This window comes from Macrosteles quadrilineatus, unplaced genomic scaffold (genome assembly GCF_028750875.1).
Source record: "Macrosteles quadrilineatus isolate MER2022 unplaced genomic scaffold, UCM_ALF_1.0 Scaffold_3__2_contigs__length_128488019, whole genome shotgun sequence".
Lineage (NCBI taxonomy): Eukaryota > Metazoa > Arthropoda > Insecta > Hemiptera > Cicadellidae > Macrosteles > Macrosteles quadrilineatus.
The window spans coordinates 81334031-81358352 of record NW_026542596.1 but is presented as its reverse complement, the minus strand read 5'-3'; the positions used below and the strand labels follow the sequence as shown (position 1 = coordinate 81358352).

Below are 24322 nucleotides of genomic sequence, written 5' to 3'. Positions count from 1 at the left end.
GGACTTCTGCAATGTCGTTGATGAGGCTATCATTTGGTCTGGACTACACGAAAAGATTATTTTGTTAGGAGACTTCAATCTTCCTGAAGCTGTAAATGCTACTGACCCGAACGTCTTGACTGGTTCCGAGTCGTCTCGCTGCTTAACCAGTATGGCTACCCTACACTCTCTAAAGCAAATTAACTCTGTTACAAACTATCGGGGAGCTATACTTGACCTAGTATTTACTTCCATCTCATCCAGTGAAGTTATTGCAGCGGAAGAGGCATTATTGCTTGAAGACATACACCATCCTTGTTTATCCGTACAGCTTAAACTTCACACCACTATTCTATCAAAAAAAGTAAGATTTCTGCGTGATTACCGCAAATGCAACATTGATGCTGTTTTCCACAGACTGCAAACGCTGAATCTTCCCCTGTTGGATCCCTCTTCGGCTGTGGTTCCCGCATTTGATGAGTTCTGTCGCAACATCAACGAAATCGTCAGTGCTAACACTCCAGTGAAAAGGGTATCTTCTGCAGTTTTTCCTAAGTGGTTCTCTAATGATCTCAAACAACTCGTGATAAAGAAGAAAATTGCCCACAAGCTATATAAATCATCTCTCAGCATTAATCACTTTGAAGTGTTCAGAGAGTTGAGGAGAAGATGTAAAGACATGGCCGGGAAATGTTACACTGATTACACGAGAAAGGTTGAAGACGATATTCCAAGGAACATAAAATCCTTCTGGTCACATGTTGGCAGTCTTAAACGCAGCCCAACAATTCCATCAAATATGGCCCTTGGCTCTAGAGTGGCCAAGTCTGCGGAGGACACATGTGAGCTATTTGCAAACCACTTCTCATCTGTCTTCAGTGATGCGTCTCCTGCTGTCCCCTCCTTTGACTTTGGTTGGAACTTCTGCATCTCCCAGTGTTTGTTTTCTCCAATGGATGTACAGCGTAAGCTTGAAAATCTCGATCCAAACAAAGGAGCTGGTCCAGACAATATTCCTCCTCTTATACTTAAACACTGTGCACCTATTCTTGCACCCCACTTGTTTATACTTTTCAAGGCTCTGCTGAGTACCGGAGTATTTCCTGACAGCCTTAAAATTGGATATGTCGTCCCCATTTTCAAGACAGGCGATCGGAATGATGCCAAAAACTACAGACCCATTGTAATTTTGTCTGCAATAGCGAAGGTCTTCGAGAGCATAGTACTGGATTTTCTTTACTTTAATTTGCGTAAATGCATTTCTCCTGAGCAACATGGCTTCCTTCGCTCCCGATCCACCATCTCCAACCTACTTGAATTTCAAGATGTTATCATGGGTGCCTTCGTTGACTCCTGCCAAGTAGACTGCATTTATCTTGACCTGTCAAAGGCATTTGACAAGGTCAATCATCGCCTTCTGATAGCTAAGCTTGATGGCTATGGTGTTTGTGGCTCCCTGCTTAAATGGATCGATAGTTACCTAAAAGGAAGACATCTTATTGTTAAGTGCGATGGCAGTTCATCACGCCCATTCAAAGTATTGTCTGGTGTTCCTCAAGGGTCCCACCTTGGCCCGTTACTCTTTAGCCTATTCATAAATGACATCAAGTTTGTAATAGGTTCAAAATTTCTCATGTTTGCAGATGACATGAAGGTCTTTAGTAGGATATCAAGTGACCGTGACAAAATTTATCTCCAAAACTCTCTCAACAACATTGAAGACTGGTGCAAAAATAACGCTATGCAGTTGAATGTCGACAAATGTGTAGTTATCTCATTCAAACGGGGTTCGGACTTCTTAATACACGACTACACACTCAATGAATCAGTTCTGAAGAGGGTTTCCAAAGTTAAAGATCTGGGAGTTATTATGACACCATCTCTAAATCCAATGGAGCACATTACGCACATCACTGCAAGAGCAAACTCCATGATTGGATTCATCCTAAGATCAACAAAGGGTTTCAACTCTCCCCTTACTCTCGTGACCTTATATAAAGCCCTTGTTCGTCCAATACTTGAGTATGGTTCCACAATTTGGTCCCCTCATCAACTGAACCACATTAACCAGTTGGAAAGCATCCAGCGCCGCTTCGTCAGACTTCTTGGATGTAGGCTTGGGTTTGACTACCTACGTACTCCTGTGAGTGAGGTCGAATCTCTTTTTGGACTCACCCCTCTTCACGTGAGGCGGCAACACTCGGACCTACTGACACTTTTCAAGTTGGTTAATGGGCTCCTGGACTGTCCGGATCTACTCTGCGGCATCCACTTGCATATACCAACAGGAACCCGTTCCAAAACGATATTCCGTAGACGCTACCAACCCACCTACTATGCAGCTAACAGCGGCCTTTCGAGACTTCTACGTACTGGGAGTGATGTCGCAATCCACCTGGACTTCTTCCACGACTCATTGTCCTCGTTCCGGAGAAAGGTCGCCTCCCTGCTTATGTGATAATAATTCTAGTCACTAACTGTAGAATCTCACCTTCCTTAGCTCTAGTCGAATTAATCGTTCCTGTTGTTGCTGCCAAGTATCACCTCTCATGTCATGTTTTTTTTTTTGTAAAATCAAATTTTTTGCCACATTGTACTATTATCCAAAACTATCTTCACTGCTTCTAATTTATATTGTTAACTTATCGTCTTTCCTTGTCTATTTTGTTATTTTTGTTATTGCTATTGTTATTGTTATTCAAGATTGTTATTATATAGTATCTATTACTTGTTACTTGTTACTTGTTAATTTTTGTTCATTAATTATGTTCTTGCTGTTACCACTCACTGTTGCATGTATTTTGCCATCTTTTAATATTGTATACATTCTTGTAAACTGGTGTAAACCGTTGGGAAATAAATAAATAAATAAATAAACACTTTAAGGTAAACTATGTTCAAAATTATTGGATAGTCATATCAGTGCTAGGTATCTGTTAATTGAGCCCGAGTTTAAAAATGGAGTTTTTTAAAATACAATCTCGCTTTGGAATGTCTTTCATAACTTTTTGGTGCTTTTTGTCATACAGAGTACCTACCTATTATTTATAATTGTGCGCTGCAGTAGTGATGTTAGGTTAGTTATCTAAGTACACCCTGATTAGAGTTTTGATTCCCGCCATTCCCACGGTCGTAAGTCACACGGCAACTGTCGTCAAATTCTCCTCAACTTGGCAAATACAGGTCATTGACAGTGAGACTGCAGTTATAGTTCGGCCGCTTAGAAAGCGACCTCCTCCAGCATTGGTTTAGCATTAGCGCGCAGGTCGTTTTCTAAGCGGCCGAACTATAGCACAGTGCAATGATAATCCCTCACTTAATATGGTAATTTTAGTATTAGGCTATTTAGACGTGGTAAAATAACGATAACATTATGCTACCTAACCTAACCTCTCTAGGTTAACAAAACCTTAATGATTTTGGCTGTCAGGTCAGCAACTGGCACTTAGGCCTACCTAATATCTGCACACATCTTGTAATTAATTCTTGTAAACAAACAATCTATATTGCTCCTATAAATTTGCTAGGTAACTAAACTGGTGTTTGAAATGTGTTCTTAAATCTCCCTCCACAATTATTGAATTATTTTCCTAAGCCAATGTTGGTACCGGTACCAACTTAAGTAGGCTTATAGGTGTATGACTGGAGTTAATCCCGTTGGCAGAGCTACCGTACTTGTCAGTGAAATATTCTGTTTTTTTTTCTTAAAGCTTTTTGAAATTTATTTTCAATTGAAATTTGCCGATATTACAATTTATTATGAATAAAGAAATTATAGCATGCACGCCAACTTTTACAACAAGGAATCGTAGCCTACACATGAATTGCTGCAAATTTGATCCATTTTAAACCATAACAATGTTGAAAATAATCCAAAAAACCATATATATATATCTTACTCTACTCTTAGTTCCAGTATTAATGATTTTTTATGGTTGCAGTGTTTAGAATGTCTCGTAGTGTCAAAGAAAAGTATGAAAACACTAATCCAAGGCGAAACCACGTTATCATGTCTCACGAAGAAGCTGCCACTGGGAAGAAAAGCATCTGGACAGAATTGGAGATAACAGGTACAGTAAACAGACGTATTAATAATGTTCATTTGAAAACCCATTCAATTTAATTTCATTCAAATTCGTTACTTACTGACAATTTATACATATTAACAAAGTGCCTCTACATTTTGGTTCTAAGATTGTCTCTACAGCAGATTCAGGCACAGTTTTCAGCCATTTTGTTGAATTATGCTTGTATAGATGTAAGTAAAGATTTTGCTGCGTTACTCTTGATATCCGATACATTGACCTCTGATGCTCTCAAGGAATGATTGATTTCATAGACAACACATTATTTTGTTGCACAAATAACTCCAATCTTGGGAAGCCAGTTAAGTTTTGGTAATCATTTTGACCCATTGGCATACCAAAATTGCACTACCTGATTAGAAATTCCTAATTTTTGGCTAATTTAATGATTTACAAAAACAAATATAACCTCCCTTTTCATTATAATTTTTTTTCCTTAAATATTAAATTATTATCTTCCTCCTCAGAAAGACTAGAAGACGATTCACAATCTATATACTGCTCGATTTAACTCGATTGTAACAAAACAATCTGAGGGAAAGTAGACGCTCCTGCCATGTATCAGGGTGTCTACCAACCGGGAAATCCGGGGAAACCGGGAATTGTACTTAAATTTTTACTGGCCATGAAATGTACGGGAATTGTCCTTAAATGCCAGACTATGTCCTTAAATTTTTAATGGGCCATAATTTTATTGATCGCTAGTTGGTTAGGAGCACATAAAAGGTTTATCAGATGTTTGTTTACATTTTCATAATTTATTACTAGAGTAATTATGCAATAAAAATCCCATTAACAATCTCAAACCCATTAATATTTTATCACGACAATCAAGTGTCAAGTCAAGTACTTCCAAGAACTGTTGACTCAACAGCTAGCTCATAAAAGTTGTATCACTTTTATTCCTTTACAACTTCTTTTTTTATTACTAGGGTAATTATTATTAGATCTCAAACCTATTTTATCGTGAAAATAATAGCTTTATAATGGCTGTTAAATTTCACTTCTTACTTGTACTTTCGGCTTGAAGATTCAATTTGCCGCGGCCAGTGCCTAGTGCCATAAAACTGTTTATGGTTTCATATTAAACATGTAAATAATCTACAGTCTTATTTTGTAAGTTAACCTCTTTTTTTATGGACATTTTATCTTTCAATTGACAAAACCACAAGCATTGTTGTTAGCATTAATGTTTTATCACTATGTAGGCCTGCTTGGTTTCAAATTATGTCATTGCATTTTCTGTATCTTTGTCTTATATTGTTGGCTATTCAGGTTTCAATGTTTTTTCCCATATATTTATTTATTGAGTTGTATGCTTTAAGCAATCAAAATCTTATGAACTACAATGATGATAGTGACTTCGCTGCTATTATAACCTCATTGTTTGTTACTCAGTTTATATAGGCCCTCCAAAATAATTAGGTCTAGGCCTGGGTATTTTGATTCTTGAAAGAGCTGTAAAATATATTAAGAAAATGTAATTGAGCCTAAGATGAACAACTAATGATTGCTATGTGCCGATATTAACTTTGCAAATGAAAATACAATAATCTTACTCTGTGCTTATTGCTTATTAATAGCCGCTTACCATACCTTGATTTTGTACTAAGAATTGAGTAACAATATGCATTAAAGATTTTTTTTCTAAAGTAGTCGAGAACTTAACGTTGTGCCAGGGCGAATCATGCCAAATTAATCCGCCTGGATCGGATAAGCTATGTTATGAAGTTTATGTGACTGATGGGGATATTTGTCGCTATCGCAGGAGACAATGATTGCGTTTCTCTGTTACACTATAAAAGCTTTACCTAAAGTATAGGTAGGCCTATGTTTGTTTACTTTTAATAAATTTCTATTTTGTAATTTTTAACTCTTATCTATTATTATTTACTTTTCTCTCTGGTACAACTACAGTGAATAACAAGATTAATACAGTTTGACAAATCAGGAAAATTATTCGGTAGGCCTAATGACACCGACAAAGGTTACGGCAAAGTGTCCTTAAATGTACGGGAATTGTCCATGAATTTTTTATCCAGAATGTAGTAGACACCCTGTGTATGAACCACGTTATGTTGTAGGATTTCTGTGGGAAGAGGGTAAACTTTGACTATTACAAGGTACATACCTTTACATCGACAGTCCAACGAAGTAACTGTCAAACTCACTACACGTTTCACCTATTCAGGCATTGTCAAATGATCTTTCAAGCATTCATGCATTTGTAGACTCGTCAATAACATTCAAATAAATACACATATAGACACAACGCAAGAAAATCATTTAAAAATTTAAGTAGGCCTTAGGCCTACTATTAATCATGTTACTTATCGGTCTACTTATTATTGGTCGCGGTACGGTGGCAGACGATTAACATTTGCTATAGGAAGCAGTGGGTGTTCAACAATTTCCAAAATTTGTTTATCGAGACAACCCCTTATTGCTTATGTTTAATTCAATAATTGCAAAATTCTCCTATCTCGATGTGTTCAAAATTAATAGTTAAATTTCTTAGATAATAAAATAAAACATGCTCTTAGATGAACGTAAACAAAAGTTCAATTTTATTTAACCATGTGACATTTTCAATTATTAATCATTAATGGCAAGTATTAGTCAAAATAAAACTAAATGTGGCTAAAAACAGTATAAATCACGGTTCCCTAACAAAATGCTTTTGATATTGACACACACAATGAAACTATGTAATTGTATAATAGTGAAGATTACTAGCACAACTGACAAATTGGACCACTGATGAGTTGAATTTTACAACTAGAAAATTGTGCAAGAAATATTGCAAGAGAAGCAGTTATAATTTTGATATGAATGTTTCAGGATCAGTGAGAAATTTAAGTCCCAACTTGTGGCGTCTTTCCCACCTGACGTGTTTGTACCTGAATGACAACCATTTAACAAGAGTTCCTCCGGAGATCCAGCAACTGTCGATGCTGCGGATGCTGGATCTATCGTGCAACAAGCTCCGCAGCTTGCCTGCTGAACTGGGGGAACTCATTTACCTCAGGTTTGTATTTAATTTTAGTCCAAGTAATTTGGTAATAGTAACTGAGTTAGCTGGTCGGATACTTAAGTTAGCAAAAGTAATTACTGTGGAAAGGTTAGTTGGTGGGACTAAGCTACTGTGGTCTTGGGCAAGCCGATTGCTGTTTGTCTTAATTCTTCTTATTTTATTGCATCAGGAGCGATATAAGGAAAGTGGCTGAATTGGTTGGCAGATTTTGTTGGGTTTCTAAAGTATATTGACTCCAATGTGTGCGAGCTGGGGGAGCGAGCTGGTCTAGTGGTTAGAACACGGGACTTCGGTACCTGATGTTCAAGTTTCAATCCTGCCAAATCACCAATGGATTTTATCTAAGTGATAATGCCGCAACCCCTAGGTCTAGCTTGAAGTAATGTGAAAAACAATCCCGGGCTCGTGCCTAGCGTCCTAGGACAGAGTCTCAATATGACCTTGTGTCATACAAACTTTTGTGTTATTCGAACCTCCCGGTGGACGATCGAGTATCATGATATTGCCTGCTATTTTTGTGTAGTATGAATGTACACCATAGTGTAGTGTCAAGACAAACCCTTTTGCTTGCCCTTACTACTCAGTAACTACGTGCCAGGCTTTCCTAACCTTTCCTTGACTCTCCTTTCTTATTGTTTTAGTGTGTTGTATGCCACACTATTTAGCAACTTTTCATAGCTGCATATCTTCTACCCCTCACAGTTGTATTTTATAGTACAGTAGAACTCTAACTATCCAAATCGCCGATCATTTAAATCACTTACAGAAAGAATTTAAAAAATTTAAAATCACAGTAGGCTAATGAGAATCGTCAGTAATGAAGGCAGAACACATTATTGCGGCACAAAACCTCTCCCACGGTCATGTAGACATCATCATCGTCTCCCAAGGTCATGGAAACATTGACATCATTTTCTGGGATTGTGACAAAATCATGAATATCTCCTTGTAGACATCATCTTCATCTCTCGTGGTCATGGAAAATCATTATTGTTCTCCCCAATAGCTGCGAAAGTGTGAATTATTTGACTGCCAAATTGGTACAGACGTATTATGCTAATAGCTTGACTCGACGTGGCCTATTTTATGTCAAATAACTTACTCTACATTTCAGTATGAGTCCAATTATCCAAATTTTCTATCATCCGAACTTCGTACAGTCCTAATTGATTCCAGTAATTTTAATTATGTACTTTAATAGTACCAATGTTTTACTTTTTTGGACAGTAAATGGGACATGGAACATGCTACACCCAAAAAGTCCCCCATCCTTAATCGTCATCTAAACAAGCTGTTATATACCTGATCACAATTCCCTTGACCGAGTAAGAGACCTAATATAATTTCCTTAAGGTAGATTTCACATAGGCCTAAAGGTAAAGAAGGTGTATTGCTTCCTTAATCTCACAGCTACCCATAATAATGTATGTGGTAAGGGTATTTCACATAGTACTAAATGGTGCAAACTTTTTCATGTACTGTACTTATGCAAAACTTTACTCTTTGATAAACGGCAGTCAAATATTAATGATTATAAAGACAAAGTTGAAGCTTTTTCAAAGAGCATAAGGATGCTTTCTTTACCTCTGAGGCCAGTACCCCCTGTCATTTAATGTCTATAGTGAAGCGCATCTTCCCCAAACCCAGTTCAGTATGTTGATACTGTATATGCATACGACACCCCTCAGTAGATTAAAGATCTTGGATCTTGGAAACATATTGTCAGGCATGGGAGCTTAACATTAAGCCAAGCAAGACAGAAGTAGGCTGTTTCCATCAAAATAATAGATTATCTTATAAGAACTAAAAGTTGATTTTAGAGAGGTTCGAATCATATTGAACATTCTTTGTAACTATTGATTGCTTTAAATCATAACAAAATGGCATGTTAAGTTAAATATTCTATAATAAAAATACCATAAATTAAACCGCTGAAATTCTACTCTGCCATTTGACGAACGTCAATTTTCTGGCCTACACCTTTGTTTCTAAATTAGGTTTGAATGACTTTTTTCCCGTCCATCCCAATATAATAGTACAATTAATCTTTCTGGGTGGCTGGGCTCCTCTTCCATCAACTTTTTTGAACCCCTTTTGCCAAATTGAGTTGGTGCCTAGCTCAGAAACTAGAAATACATAAGTTTTTGTATTAATTCAATCTGAACACCAAAAATTATAACACTAAAAGCCATAGTTTAATGAAAGGCCTATGTTTGTTTCAGGGAACTGTTATTAAATCATAATCATATTCGGGCACTGCCATACGAACTAGGGAAACTCTTCCAGCTTCAGATTCTCGGATTGGCCGGCAACCCTCTGACCAAGGAGTGTCTCAAGCTCTACAGCGAACCCAACGGAACCCAGAAGCTCATCACCTATCTCCTGGACAGTTTACAAGGTAAGGGAATTTACTTTCTTATCATTATATGGTGGAGGCTAGGCTAGACCAGCTACGTAGCTGACCTAAGGTTAGATCTCAGAGGGTAGTCAGCTTGAACAGGGCGACTATAAGTCACCAGAAGAAAAGGTTCTGTTAGAATGTTTAGATTTGTTTTATATTATGTGAAATAAATGTAGGTTAAGGCTAACAGTCAATAAAGAGCTTACTGAACATTGCATATCGTTTCAAGGAACTCATGATTACTCTTCAAGGTTCAGGCTTCCGTGAGACCTACATCTTACGCCCTTCAAGGCCTGTTTATCAACCCAAACTCCTACTGAGTGTAAATCTTAGACTTCCTTTCGTTCTAATCCTTTTGTTAAAATTACGGGTGGTTTCGATGACCACTAACATATAGCAATAGATAAAGTATATTCCATAAGATGTTCAAATACTATACTGAAATGTCCAAACAGATAAGTACATGTTGTTCCTAAACAACCTCATAACGATGTAGTAGAAAGCATGATAGTGCCTTTCATTTAACAAATAAACACACCTCAATAATTTGTAGGGGTGTGATGAATCGAATCGCGATTCAATTCAGTGCTGATAAAAAAACGATTCGATTCACGAGGGAGTCAGTATCCATATACAAAATGCCCGCAAAAAGTCAATGCAATACCCGCAATACAGGAGCGCGTTGTTTTTGCGTTTCCTTTGCGTAGGCATTCAATTTAACTAATTCTTTGGTTGTAAATATTGCTTTAATTGTTTTAAAATTTTTTGTTTTGACATTGCAAATGATAAGATGTTTTGTTGCAGTGTGAGACATGTTTTACTACTGTAAACATAGCAAAAACAAGTCCCCAAAATCATTCTAAAAATAACACAAGTCTGAAAAATTGTTACGTGATACGGTGATACTTTACTAGTAAGATTGATGTTTTAGACTGATAAATTTGGTATTTTTGTAGGTCTGCTAATGTAAACAAGTTGAAAGTTTCAGTATTCATCTTGCAAATGTTAAAATGTTTTTATTTATTTACACCAAAACATATGTTTATTTGTAAAATCAATATTATAAAATAGGTAACATGCTTAACAATATGATTCTGCAAGTAAAAATTATGAAATAGGCAAGTAAATCAGCTCACTGATATTTCAAGCAATACAGGTTCTTCTAATTGAAAATAAGTAGTTTTTCACCCAAAATTCATATATAGGCCTATGTCATATGTATGACTAGACCACATAAACAAAAATTTGTGTTACACAAATGTGGTAAATTTTTATAGCCTATTGTCATTTCACTCCATTGACAAGTATGAATAGAAAAATGTGCTATTGCTTTGAATCGAGCTGCATCGTTTCAAATCGAAAATCTTTTGAATCAAATCGTTGCTTCAGGCCTATGTCATATGTATGACTAGACCACATAAACAAAAATTTGTGTTACACAAATGTGGTAAATTTTAATTAGCCTATTGTCATTTCACTCCATTGACAAGTATGAATAGAAAAATGTGCTATTGCTTTGAATCGAGCTGCATCGTTTCAAATCGAAAATCTTTTGAATCAAATCGTTGCTTCGAATCAAAAGTTTTTTGCTGCTTCGCACACCCCTAATAATTATGCTTGAAAATATTGAGCAATACTGGTAATCTTTAGTCTTAATCTCGGGTTGTCTTACAGTTTGTTTCTTTGTTTGATTTAAAGATACGTTTATATTTTTAACTCAATTCTCAAAGCCAGCGATGTACACATTGGTGTTTTTCTTACAAGCTGATAATGAATGAAGGGTGAGAGGAAAATGGAATGTGGTCTGTGTTCATCATGCTGCATATTTATGCTCTTAAGGGCTCTTTAGGGGTGGTATCTATATATTTAATACGCTAGGCATATTTTTGTCATAATTGTTTTGGAGTGGTGGTGCTATTTATCACAATGTCCAAGATGTCATTAGAAAGGTCTTAGCATGTAGTTTTGCCATCAAACAAAAAAAATTTGGAATTCCATCAGGGCTCTGCCCCAGTGGCCCTCAAAGTTCCCATGTTATTCTTAGGGAAATAATGTTTGTTTACATTTGAACAGATGAATACTTTGAAATTGACACTAATATTTGAAACAGCTGGTTATTCTAAAATTTTGAACAAAATCAAAACATAACCAAAAAAACGTTTGACATAAGGAGACTATAAGACGTTGACCAGGACGGCCAAAAGGAGGAGGCCGACGACGTTTAACTGGTAGACACGAACAAAATACAAAATAATACTATTGTCATTGATAGCTGAACACATCAAGCACCCTTCCGTGTTGGGTTTAAGTGTGTTCTCCAACAGCCGCCTGAAGATTTCACATTCAATTTAGGACTGTTGGATAATCACTGCATAAGCTGTTGATTTTGGAAGACAAGAAGGGCGGGAGTTATTATACATCGATGGGTAGGACTACATCGGAAACAGAATAAAGGAGATATTAGGTGAGGGGCAAATTCGTTGGGTGCAGAGTGTTTTATGTTTTAACGGTAAACGTTCGGATATATACCTAACATCAGAAAGAGACTGGAACAAGATTGGGAGACGGGCCATTATGAAACGCAGTTTGTCACAGGACATGGACAATTTCAAGGCGAATTTGTGAAGATTCCACATGGTGTAAGAGGAAGTAAGTAGATGTGGAGAAATAGAAACCACAAGCACAAGTCACATATTTATAAATTGTTCACTTCAGGAGACAAATAGGAGAGAACAGGAAGAAGTCTTGGATAAGGTAGGTCTAGAGAGAAGAAAATAAAACATGATGAGTGACAAGGAAACAATTGAGACGTTTAGAAAAGTAGTTAAGGAAATAGGAAAACCCAGGGATACACATAGGCGTTAAAATTTATAAAAAATAAACAAACAAAAACTAAGAAAGAAAAGGAATGAAAACTTGCCCATGAAGGGGATAGGAAAGGTTAGAGTGAATCTCAATGATCCCTATCGCTCAGGGTGGTATCGGGAAGGAAGTCGTGCTGTTAGGCTTTTGCTTTGGACACATAATGTGTCTGGAAACATATTACGGCTATGAGTAGGCTATTTCTAGAAAACAACATTTACAATAAATGTTGATTATATCGATCTGTTATGTGCATCTTGAGTATTTCCATAATCTTGAGTTGAATATTTTTAAGTCATCAGAAATTATGACTGTTATTCGTTTTAAAATAATAATAATAATAATAATATAATAATAATAATAATAATAAAAATCTTTATTTGTCATAAGGATACATTAGATCATCGACAAAGTCAAAATCATGATTATACATCAATTGTCAAACAAAACAAAATCAAAACACTTTCAATATTTTGAAAAAACAATAGAGGGCTTAATAATTAAAATATGTACAAATGACTAAACAAACAACAATATAAGGACCTGATAAAGCAACAGGTTAGCAGCAGGGTTATACAATCAAAGATTTATTTGGCCAAATTTGAACAAATCGTCCAGGCTATAAGAAGGGTTTTCTAATAGCCAATTATAAAACAAGGACTTAAATTTTTCTTGCGGATAAGCATCAATATTGTGTTTTAAAAGGTTATATACTTTAGTTGATAACACTATGTGGCTCTTGCTAGTCTTACTCAGACGATGTGATTCTAACAAGGCACTATTTTTAAATCTGGTGTTGTGATTATGGTTATTGAATTTTAGGTAATGGGGTTTTTTTAAGATATAAAGGGCAAGATCATAAATAAACAAATTTATTACAGTTTGAATCTTAAAATCCTTAAAAAGAGGCTTGCAGTGCTCGTCTGGCTCTGATCCGTTCATAGCTCTGATAGCCCCCTTCTGTAGGATTAAAATTTCATTAATTCGTCCACACCCACCCCAGAATATCAATCCATATCTCATTACAGACTGAAAATATGCAAAATAAGCCGATCTCGTCACTGGGGCGGAGCCCTTTTGACGGATCTGCACCAAACTTCACACAAACCATCCTTGAATAATGCTTAATAATGCCTGAAAGATTCATTATAATCTGTCAAACGGTTTTGGAGTCCATAAAGGACAAACAAACAAACACAAACATACATTGGATTTTATATATATAGATGAGATGCGTTGCCAGATGCCACAATTTCATGTGGCTTCAACCTCTGGATTGCTTGTAAAGAGGATGAAGGTTTAAATGCCTGCATTATAAATGATTTTTAATAAAGCAGCTAGCAAGATAACATCATATTTTTTATTTTGGCTATAAAATTATTTTCTGTTTATTTTAAAATAGTGTACTTTTACAAAAATATAGAAACAAAATGGACACAAGTTTTGTAAAACAGATTCTCTATGGAGACAAAGATATCGGACAAGACCTTTGCTGGATTGGAAAAAAACCAAATTACTAGGTCAGTAACAAAAACATTTATAGGGATGCACTGTGGATGCGATGCTCCCTGGTGTGGATTAACGTCCGCACTAGTGAGTACTACGACTATCCGCAGTACTATCCTGATAATTAGACCAATTCGTAAAAATTACAAGGAAAAATGTGGTTCTGATTCCACTATAAACTGTAGGTCCCATAGTTGCCATTAGCTGTATGGGCTATTAATTAAGGACGCGTTGCAGAAAGTCAACAGTCCCGGAAGGTCAAATAATTTATACCTGTGCCGCTAGGTCAAAAACTACAATGTTTGCAGTGTCTGTAGATCAAAAATCCCTGTAAGTCAAATAGTACAGTCCGAGCTAAAAACGTGGTCTATGTTAAAGCAATTGACTTATTGGGAATTTGACCTAATGCAACAGCAGTTTTAATATAACGAAATAAGATAAAATATAAGTTCAGTTTCGCTGAGTCAACAGTGCCGGAAGGTCAAAAGTATAATTTGTTAAAAACAACGATAGTCCTCTCGACGCATGACTTCAATAATTTCGCGTTTTGGTGTACTTAAAGTTGTGCTAAAATTTTGAAAATTGGCACAGAGCTTCTTGGTTAGTCCTACTCGATGACTATTTTGTTGGAACTTTAAACTATTTACCGATCTAATTAATAAAAATTGATATGTATGGTGAAATAGTTTTAAATCGTGATTTCTAACATGAAAAAGTTAGCATGCGAGATTTTTTTTTGTTTTTGGGTTAGTGAGGTTTTGTTTGTGGCAAAGTTGTAGCCAAAAGTGTGATGCGTAAAATATATTTTTTTGAATTTTTTACAATCAGTGGTTCAATAGATAACTTGGGTTGAAGAGGACGGCAAATTTAGCATTTCGCAACGCATGGAAAGAACTACATCGTACGATGCGACTGCTGAGTGGACTTTTAATTTACAGTTCTAAGAACAAGAAAAAGATGAATATACAGATCACCAGTACATTCATATTATTTATAAAACATCTTTCTGTATTACCAGCTCACATTTTTCACTTATAAGAATACATCATAAACAGGGTGTTAAAAATAAGCGGGGCGATACTTTACCTAGTAATTCCATGGGTCAAAATAAACAGAAAATCAAGGATAACATTTTTTCCGAAATCGTTTCGTTAACCAGATATCCACCATTTTGTATTTTTTACATACAAATATTTATCTTTGCACTTTTCCAACCGATGTTTATGAAACTTGGTATGTATGTTAAGGTAGGAGAGACCCATGTTATAAAAAAAGATTCATCTCGATTCACCCTAAAATTTCAAAATTTAACACTTAACTGCAATATAATATACTTTACTACACCACAATATTTACGTATCACCATAAATCTTTAATAAAATAAAACTTTCACATTTTTAAAATCCAAAGTAAATAAATATAATCTTTCTTTTTTGAAAAATATAGTAAAAAAATAAGGCAATGTTAAAGTAACGACAGGCGAGTTTCGATCTGGGTGTTTCAGGTTTGAATCTAGGAGGATTTAACATTAATTAACATTAATGTTTAATCCTCCTAGGTTTGAACTGATTGAGAGGAATACATTAACCGAAGAGGGAAGGTAGCAACAAGTGCACTAGTACTTACTATGATGGATTTAACCAAAACCTTTTCTATTTCACTTATTTTCAGCTGTTAAATTTCAAACGATACGTTTTAGCTACCGGTACATCATTAACATTATTATCATCATAATCGTTTGAGTTTGGGTTTGCGGCAATGTATTTTATGAATAAAACCTTTAATTTGATACCAAACTTGACTTTTGCTGCTATTAATTGACTGTATGGACTATTAATTAACAGCTGTGTCTAAGGATTATGTCGGCCTTAGTCACTAACAGGACAACAAGATCGCTCCACTCATCACACACTCATCTCCATTCATAATTGGCTTAAAATGCATACATTTGTATGGTCGCCATTTCAAAAACAGGTAAAATAGTATTAAAATTATATAAGAATTTTGTCTTAGTCTTTGTGGTCCATCCCCTAAGGGATAAAAAAGTGATAATAGCTTAAGACAGTAGATATTTATGGCTATTATTGATATACCAAGTCTCACTACTTGATCTATATTGTTAAAAAAATATAGCCAATCCAGGACTATTCAACCATACTGTATAACGCCAACACGAAATTTTTCCGTTGAACTCCTCCGCATTTCTTAGGCGATTTTTACCATTCATGTCTCATTAGAAAGAGCGTGTCACGTACATTTGCAAACCAACCTTACATTTTTTAAATCCATTGGGCTCAGCCCCAGTGCTCTTAAGAACCCATGTTATGCCTATGAAGAACATATTGATTTATTTATATTAGGATCAGCTCAATTAATTGCTGTTATGCAATTCAAGGAAATAATGTAGGCTATACTTATTAACATGTTACTGATTTGTTTGAAATACTATATTTACTATTTCAATTTGGGTTTGCTGGATAATTTAATCCATTTTACCAAACAATAAAAATTAATGGACAAAGTACTATATTTCATGAGCAATCATTAAAAGTCCTCATCAACCAAAAGAATGCCTACTAAAGCAAATAAAATTGAGACGAACATGTAATGTACGAAATCAGGTGGTTCTTAAGTATGTGAAAAAATGAATCGCTATTCAAAAACAGACGGAAAACTTGTAAACATATTTGTGACAACGGGTGTAACATGGCTACATTATCAATGACAAACGTGGACAACCTTATACGAGTGTGAGTAAGTCCAAAAACAGTTTAAGTCCGAAAACAACTCTAAAAAACAATAAGCAATAAATTGCAAGAACCGTTGCTTATATCATTGGGTATACACTATCTACTGACGTGTATACTCAATGCTTATATGTATCGAACTGTTATATGTACATCGTGAGTATTTCCATTAGTTGTTCCATTTAGTTGTGTGTCCATTAGTATAATATTTAAGTTGACTCTTTTAAAGTCAGCGGAAATTGTGACTGTTATTACCCTTGAAATAATGTTTGTGTAGTACTTTGCAATCCTACCAATGCTTATAGAATCATACGATTACAATTTTGTGGTTAGATGTCGCATATAGTGGTGACTACTGTATCTTTTTGGTTTGCTTGTAAAACAGGATCAACAGAGATTTTCCATCGACTTAAACAATACGATACTCTCAAATTGTTCATTGCAATAACAAAATATCACACAGTTTGATGAATATTTGTGTGTAAACCACATACCCAGTACACCTGTATTCTATCTATTTTACCTTTTATTTTTCCAAGACTTTATAGAAAATCACGCATTACGTGATCAGTGAAAAAAGGCTGTATCCCATGTGTTTTATAGGTAAAGAAGACAAGGGCGGTCCTAGACATATATTTTGGGGGGTCACCGGGGGCCTAGGGGGTATGAAATACCCCCAAAAAAGGAGGGGGTCCTGGGGTTCCCCCCGGGAAAAACATATAAATAAATAAATATAGGCTATACAGGATGATCAACTCAAGGAGGCCACCATTGGGATATCAGAAACGGTAAGAATTAGAGAAAACCTAAAATAGAGGACATTGCTTTATTTTTGTGGCAGTTAAATATATGATTTTAGTTTTTTGAAATTCAGCCACCATTTTCCGAAATGGCGGCCAAATTTAAAATTTCTTATGGAACACCCTATATTTTATAATGTTTTCGGATAGAATAGGCAATTTAAAAACTTTTTTAGCCTTGACATTTTTTCGATAAACCCACTCGTTTAGGAGTTACAGCCTATGGAAAAATGACTTCCGGTGTACATTTTACATCATGTAGCTCCTAAACAAGTAAGTTTATAGCAAAAATGCGAAGAGTAAAAAAGTCTTACAATTGCATCCACATTCCAAAAAGACCATAAAATTCATTAAAAATATGAATTATATTATTTAAAAAATGGCGGCAAACTTGAAAAGTGGAAAACTTATTCTATAGTCTTTAAGGAATGTAGATGCAATTCTAAGACTAATTTACTTTTTGCAATTTTGCTCTAAACTTACTCGTTTTGGAGCTACATGGTGTAAAATGTAGACCGGAAGTCATTTTTCCATAGGCTGTACTCCTAAACGAGTGGGGTTATCGAAAAAATGTCAAGGCTAAAAAAGTTTTTAAATTGCATATTCTATCCGAAAACATGATAAAAAAAACTAAAATCATATTTTTAACTGCCACAAAAAATAAAGGAATGTCCCCCATTTAAAGTTTTCTCTAATTCTTACCGTTTCCGATTTCCCAATGGTGGCCTCCTTGAGCTGATCACCCTGTATATATGAATTTGAACGGATGGTGTTTTTGGCCTCTAGGGACCTCAAAACGAAAAATTAAATCGGTCCCTGGTCCAGGTGTTACCATAAGTACTACGGTAATAGCTTATTCCCTATATGGGAAATTCTCCAAAAACCTAATAGTTATATAGAACAATATTACATTCAACCAGCTGTTAGTTAAAACAAATTATATGGGACTAAAACAAATCGATGATTACAAAGATTCCTTTAAAAAATAATTTGAACATCCTACTATTTTACTATGCATATTTAATTAATCTGCCATCCTCATACCTAAATTGAATGTATGAATGGTCAGCATTACACATAGTATAAATAAGGCAACTCTAAATATGTCTTTAAATTTGTTTCCAAATGCTGAATTTGTGTCACAAATGCTGAATGTTTACAGCTGTTATGTTAAGCAAATTATATTGTACTAAAAGCCAGCTTAGAAGGTTAGCGTCGGCTGCTAGACTTTTTAAAAATTAAAACTCAATTTCTAAAAAACTGGGACCCTTAATTATAATTATGACTATGACATTCCCTAGTTCTCAAAATTATCTTTCTTTCAACACAAAAATAATGAAAATCCGTCGACTGGTTGATTCAGAATGTGAAAAAACCCCATTTACGTTTTAATAATGTATATGATATTTTGGACAGGTTTCAACCCTTCCGAGGCGTAATACATTTACACAGTTCATGTTTAGACTACATTATAACTCATAAAATAGTTCTAAAATTAAATGGATCTTCTTTTACAAACGTATATAATAACCAGAAATTTTCAGATCGTCCTTGCGTGTATTTCATGCCACACATTTTGACGAAAGGCTTTTCATTACATAAACTATACCTATTTACAGTGTTGACCAAACAGTTGGCAAGAAGCATTAATAGATAAGCTATGTACCAAATATGATAATTTTAGCTCTATTCTAATTATGGCAAAACACGAAGTAACTAAAAGCGAGTTTTGTTGGTGTAGTAAGCGTTGCAGGAGGTCTACTTTACACTGAATCGACGTTCACTTTTATTGCTTTTGATCTTCCGGCACTGTTGACTCAGCGAAACTGAACTTGTATTTTACCGTATTTCGTTATATTAAAACTGCTGTTGCATTAGGTCAAATTCCCAATAGGTCAATTGCTTTAACATAGACCACGTTTTTAGCTCGGACTGTACTATTTGACTTACTGGGACTTTTGATCTACAGACACTGCAAACATTGTAGTTTTTGACCTAGCGGCACAGGTATAAATTATTTGATCTTCCGGGACTGTTGACTTTCAGCAACATTCCCTTAATTAACAGCTGTTTCTAAGGAACATGTCGGCCTTAGTCACTAACAAGACTACAAGATCGCGCCACTCATCCTACACTCATCCTTCACTCATATTTGGGTTAAAATACGCACATAGTGGCGTCCCCATCTTAAATAATTGATAATTGATATGATAATTGAAAATTGCAATTATCTTTAAGAACTGCATTTTATCAAGCAGTATTGAACGGTACAGCATCATTCTCCCTCACTCTATTTTAGTACAAAGCTACGGTATTACAGTAGACTCTCAGTGATCTGGCAGATATAGGACCCCGATTCTGCCAAATTATTTGAACTAGTACCTGTTGCTCGAATTTGAGCAATTGCTAAGTATTACAGGCGTTATTTTAAAACGAATAATAGTCATAATTTATGATGACGTTTAAAATATTCAACCCAAAGATTATGGAAATACTCAAGATGTACATAACAGATTGATATAATCAACATTTAATGTAAATAGTATTTTCTACAAATACTGATAGCCGCATTAGGTTTCCAGACACATTATGTGTCCAAAGCCTAACAGCACGACTCCCTTCCACATGCCGCCCTGAGCGATAGGGATCATTGAGATTCGCTCTAACCTTTCCTCTGCCCTTCATGGGCAAGTTTTCATTCCTTTTCTTTCCCAGTTTTATTTTTATTATTTTTTTTTTTATTCAAACGCCTGTATGTGTCACTGGTTTTTCCTATTTACCTAACTACTTTTCTAAACGTCTCAATTGTTTCTTTGTCACTCATGATGTTTTATTTTCTCATCTCTAGACCTATCTTATCGAAGACTTCTTCCTGTTCTCTCCTATTTGTCTCCTGAAGTGAACAATTTATAAATACGTGACTCTTGGTTTTTATTTCTCCTCATCTACATACTTCCTCTTCCACCATGTGAAATCTTCACAAATTCACCTTGAAATCGTCCATGTCCTGTGACAAACTGCGTTTCATAATGGCCCGTCTCCCAATCTTGTTCCAGTCTCTTTCTGGTGTTAGGTATATATCCGAACGTTTACCTTTAAAACGTCAACATAAAATACTCTGCTCCCAACACATTTGCCACTCATCTCATATCTTCTCTCTTCTGTTTCTGATGTAGTCCTACCCTCCTCCTTGTCTTCCAAAATCAACAGCTTATGCAGTGATTGTCCAACAGTCCTAAATTGAATGTGAAATCTTCAGGCGGCTGTTGGAGAGCACACTAAAATCCAACACAGAAGGGTGCTTGCTGTATTCGGCTATCAACGACAATAGTATTATTTGTATTTCGTTTGCGTCTACCAGTTAAACATCGTAGGCCTCCTCCTATTGGCCGTCCTAATCAACGTCTTATAGTCTCCATTACGTGGAAGGTGGTTTGGTTATGTTTTTATTTTGTGCAAAATTTTAGTATAACCAGCTGTTTCAAATATTAGTGTCAATTTCAAAGTATTCATCTGTTCAAATGTAAACAAACATTTTCTCCCTAAGAATAACATGGGAACTTTGAAGGCCACTGGGGCAGAGCCCTGATGGAATTCCAAAGTTTTTTTGTTTGATGGCAAAACTACATGCTAAGACCTTTCTAACGACACCTTGGACATGGTGATCAGTAGCACCATCACTCAAAAACAATTATGACAAAAATATGCCTAGCGTATTAAATATATAGATGTCATCAATAAAAACACTAAAAATGAACCACTTAATTTTAACTATTCATTTTACTATCAAATAATCACTAAGACAAAACTCCTGTTCTTAAGTATGAAATGTACTTTATAAAGAAAAAAAGAATGTTTTGTGTAAATAAAATATGTCTATGAACAAAACACGTCAATGATGATCGTACGATAGGAAACCACTATTGACGCGATCGCGGATGATGAAGATGGTGTTTCTTTGGCCGCGGGAGGCGGTGATAATTAATGTCTACACAGCCACTGGAGATGATAAGAATTTTTCCGCGATCGCGGAAGACCACACTTGTCAAAAGACGTCGGACTGGGTTTTTACATCACTTTTTTGAATCAACGATAAGGGTCACTTTGTATAATTTTGGAAAAATTCTTTGCACTACCTACTTGGTTTATGAATACAACATATCTCAGAAATAATCTATTATAAAAGAATTAAAAGTAAAACATGTAGTAAGATTATGTATGTATATACAGGGTGTCCCGGAACTCTTTACCAAAATTTTAGAGCATTGTTCTTAAGTAAGAAACATATCTAAATTCCATATTTAAATTGCCCGGAAGTCCTTATTTACTCACACAGCCGCCATTTTGTTTATTTCAGTTATTAATTTTTGTCTAAAGAATGGTTAAACATACAAAATGGAAACTTTGCACAAACATGTATGACAACTAAACAAAGCTAACAAATAATTATGACAATATTTCAAACTCAATAAACAAAATGGTGGCCATTTAAAATTTTGTTTCTCAAATAACTCAAAAACTGTTAATTTTACAAAGATTTTACAAGTATAATCTTTTTAAGGCAATTTTATTACAAATACTTTAATACTTTTCAATGAAATGGCAACCATACAAAGTAGGTATTTTAAGCCAAGTATGAATGGAGATGAGTGTAGGATGAGTGGCGCGATCTTGTAGTCTTGTTAGTGACTAAGGCCGACTTATTCCTTAGACACAGCTGTTCATTAATAGCCCATACAGCTAATGGCAACTAAGGGACCTACAGTTTATAGTGGAATCCGCACCACATTTTTGCCTTTTGCCTTGGTATATACAAATTGGTATAATTTTCAGGATAGTACTGCGGATAGTCGTATTACTCACTCGTGCGGACGTTAATCCATACCAGGGAGTATTGATCAAATCGATTGATATCTTATTGTTAAAGATCGGACGAATATTAACTGAGATATGGCAGCTTTAGTGATATGTGTCCGCTGGAGGTTAGTTGCAGCGCATGCTGAAAGCGGTCACGTATCCCCTTATCTCAGGTAATATTAGCCGAATCTTAAAAAATAAGAAGTCAATTGATTTTTAATAAAATTGCCTTAAAACTCTTGTAAATCTTTTTAAAAATTAACAGTTTTTGAGTTATTTAAGAAACAAAATTTTAAATGGCTGCCATTTTGTTTTATGAATTTGAAAAGTCGTCATAATTTTTTGGTAGCTTTGTCTAGTTGTCATAAATGTTTGTGCAAAGTTTCCATTTCGTATGTTTAACTATTCTTTAGAAACAAATTAATAGGTAACTGAAAAAAAACAAAATGGCGGCTGTGTGAGTAACTAAGGACTTCCGGACAATTTAAATATGATATTTAGATATGTTTCTTACCCAGGAGCAATGCCCTAAAATATTGGTAGAGAGTCCCGACATCCTGTATATCTATCTATACATATTTAATACGCAAGCAGGTTTTTTGTGACAATTACTCCTCCGAAACTACTGAACCGATTGACATGTTTTTGGTGTCATTGGAAAAAGCGTAAGGTGAAGTTGTGCAGGAAACTTTCTTTTTAGGGAAATACAGTAATTGGAGAGTGAGGCCCTGGAGCCCTTTAAAGTTTTGTATTTCTCCATAAGATTAACATGGGAAACAAATATAGTTATGAAACTCCAGATGTTGTCAGAAATTAAAAGTGAGAAGAAGAACATAGCCTATGTTAATTGTAAAAAGTCAATAAGTTTACTAATATAACAATTTGCTACAAACATTTACTGACTTGGTTGATATAAAATATTTACTATTTGAATTTGGGTTGGCGTAAATATTACAATGGAAAAAGCGAGAGAGCCTGGATAATTTGATATACAGTACTAAAAAGAAAACTGAATTAACCCTGTGCTGCATTTCTTAGTAATCATTGAAAGAGCCGATTTGCAAACAATGGAAACATAAAAAAGTCATAGAACACCACCATGGAGAAGAAATAGAAATAATGTTTTTTTTTTTTTAGAATTTATAATCGTTATTATGGACAACTTATGTGGCTATGAGTAAGGCTATTTTAGAAAACACTAAAAAACAAGATCATCTTTTGAAAAGTGATAAGACATTTCCTAGAAATTTTGATTATATCGATCTGTTATATACATCTTGAGTATTTCCTTAATCTTTGAGTCGAATCTTTTAAGTCATCAGAAATTATGACTGTTATTAGTTTTAAAATTACGCCTGTAATACTTAGCAATTGCTCGAATTCAAGCAACAGGGACACTATTATTCTCATATTTAACTTTATAATTATTTGGTTTAAAAAAATCCCTTTAAAGAAAATTGCAAATTTACAAATGCGTTAATATTCATCCAATAGGCCTAGCTCTAGTTTTTTTTATTATTTATTTTTTTTTTATATGTATTCAAGTGAGAACTTAAACCCAAATGATATTCATTCAAAATTACTTCTACAGTATTTTCAAATTTAAAATCAAGTTTGTAAAAACCATTGAGGCTATAAGGTAATTAAGAAAAAAACTCATCAAACTATGATACATAATAAGATTGTATTGGGAAAAAGTTGAGCTGGAACTCAATTCAAAAACATCTACAATTCCCAATTTTGAGCATTGTAAGGAACAAGTCACCATAGTTTATGTCAAAAACATAAACTAGGCTTAGCTTAGTCGTTTTACCAAACATATTCCTAATGTGTTGTTAATTTAATAATATGTAGCGTGTATACATGTGTGTACATGTAGTAAAATACCCAACATATTCATAATATCCAGGAAAAATATACAACATGTCATAATTTTAAGTAAAATATCCAACACTTTTGCAAGGTTTGGTAAATTATTCAAAGCTTCAATAATACTGTGTGTAGCACTCATAATTAGTAAAATCTCTGTCATGATTATAAAAATATCCAAC

The 24322-nt window shown here is 34.9% G+C and overlaps 1 protein-coding gene across 3 annotated transcripts in view; it reads left to right on the top strand.

Moving 5' to 3' along the window:
- LOC128990686 (CCR4-NOT transcription complex subunit 6-like) overlaps positions 1 to 24322 on the top strand; it is a 232634-nt gene that overhangs the window by 5929 nt on the left and 202383 nt on the right. For all 3 annotated transcript variants that reach the window (XR_008490555.1, XM_054413204.1, XM_054413203.1), the window contains exons 2-4: positions 3921 to 4049; positions 6906 to 7092; positions 9321 to 9496. Coding sequence is in view for 2 of the 3 variants with exons in the window: in XM_054413203.1 (XP_054269178.1) it covers positions 3921 to 4049; positions 6906 to 7092; positions 9321 to 9496 (492 nt within the window). In the remaining variant the exon portion in view is untranslated. The remainder of the gene's footprint in view (positions 1 to 3920; positions 4050 to 6905; positions 7093 to 9320; positions 9497 to 24322) is intronic.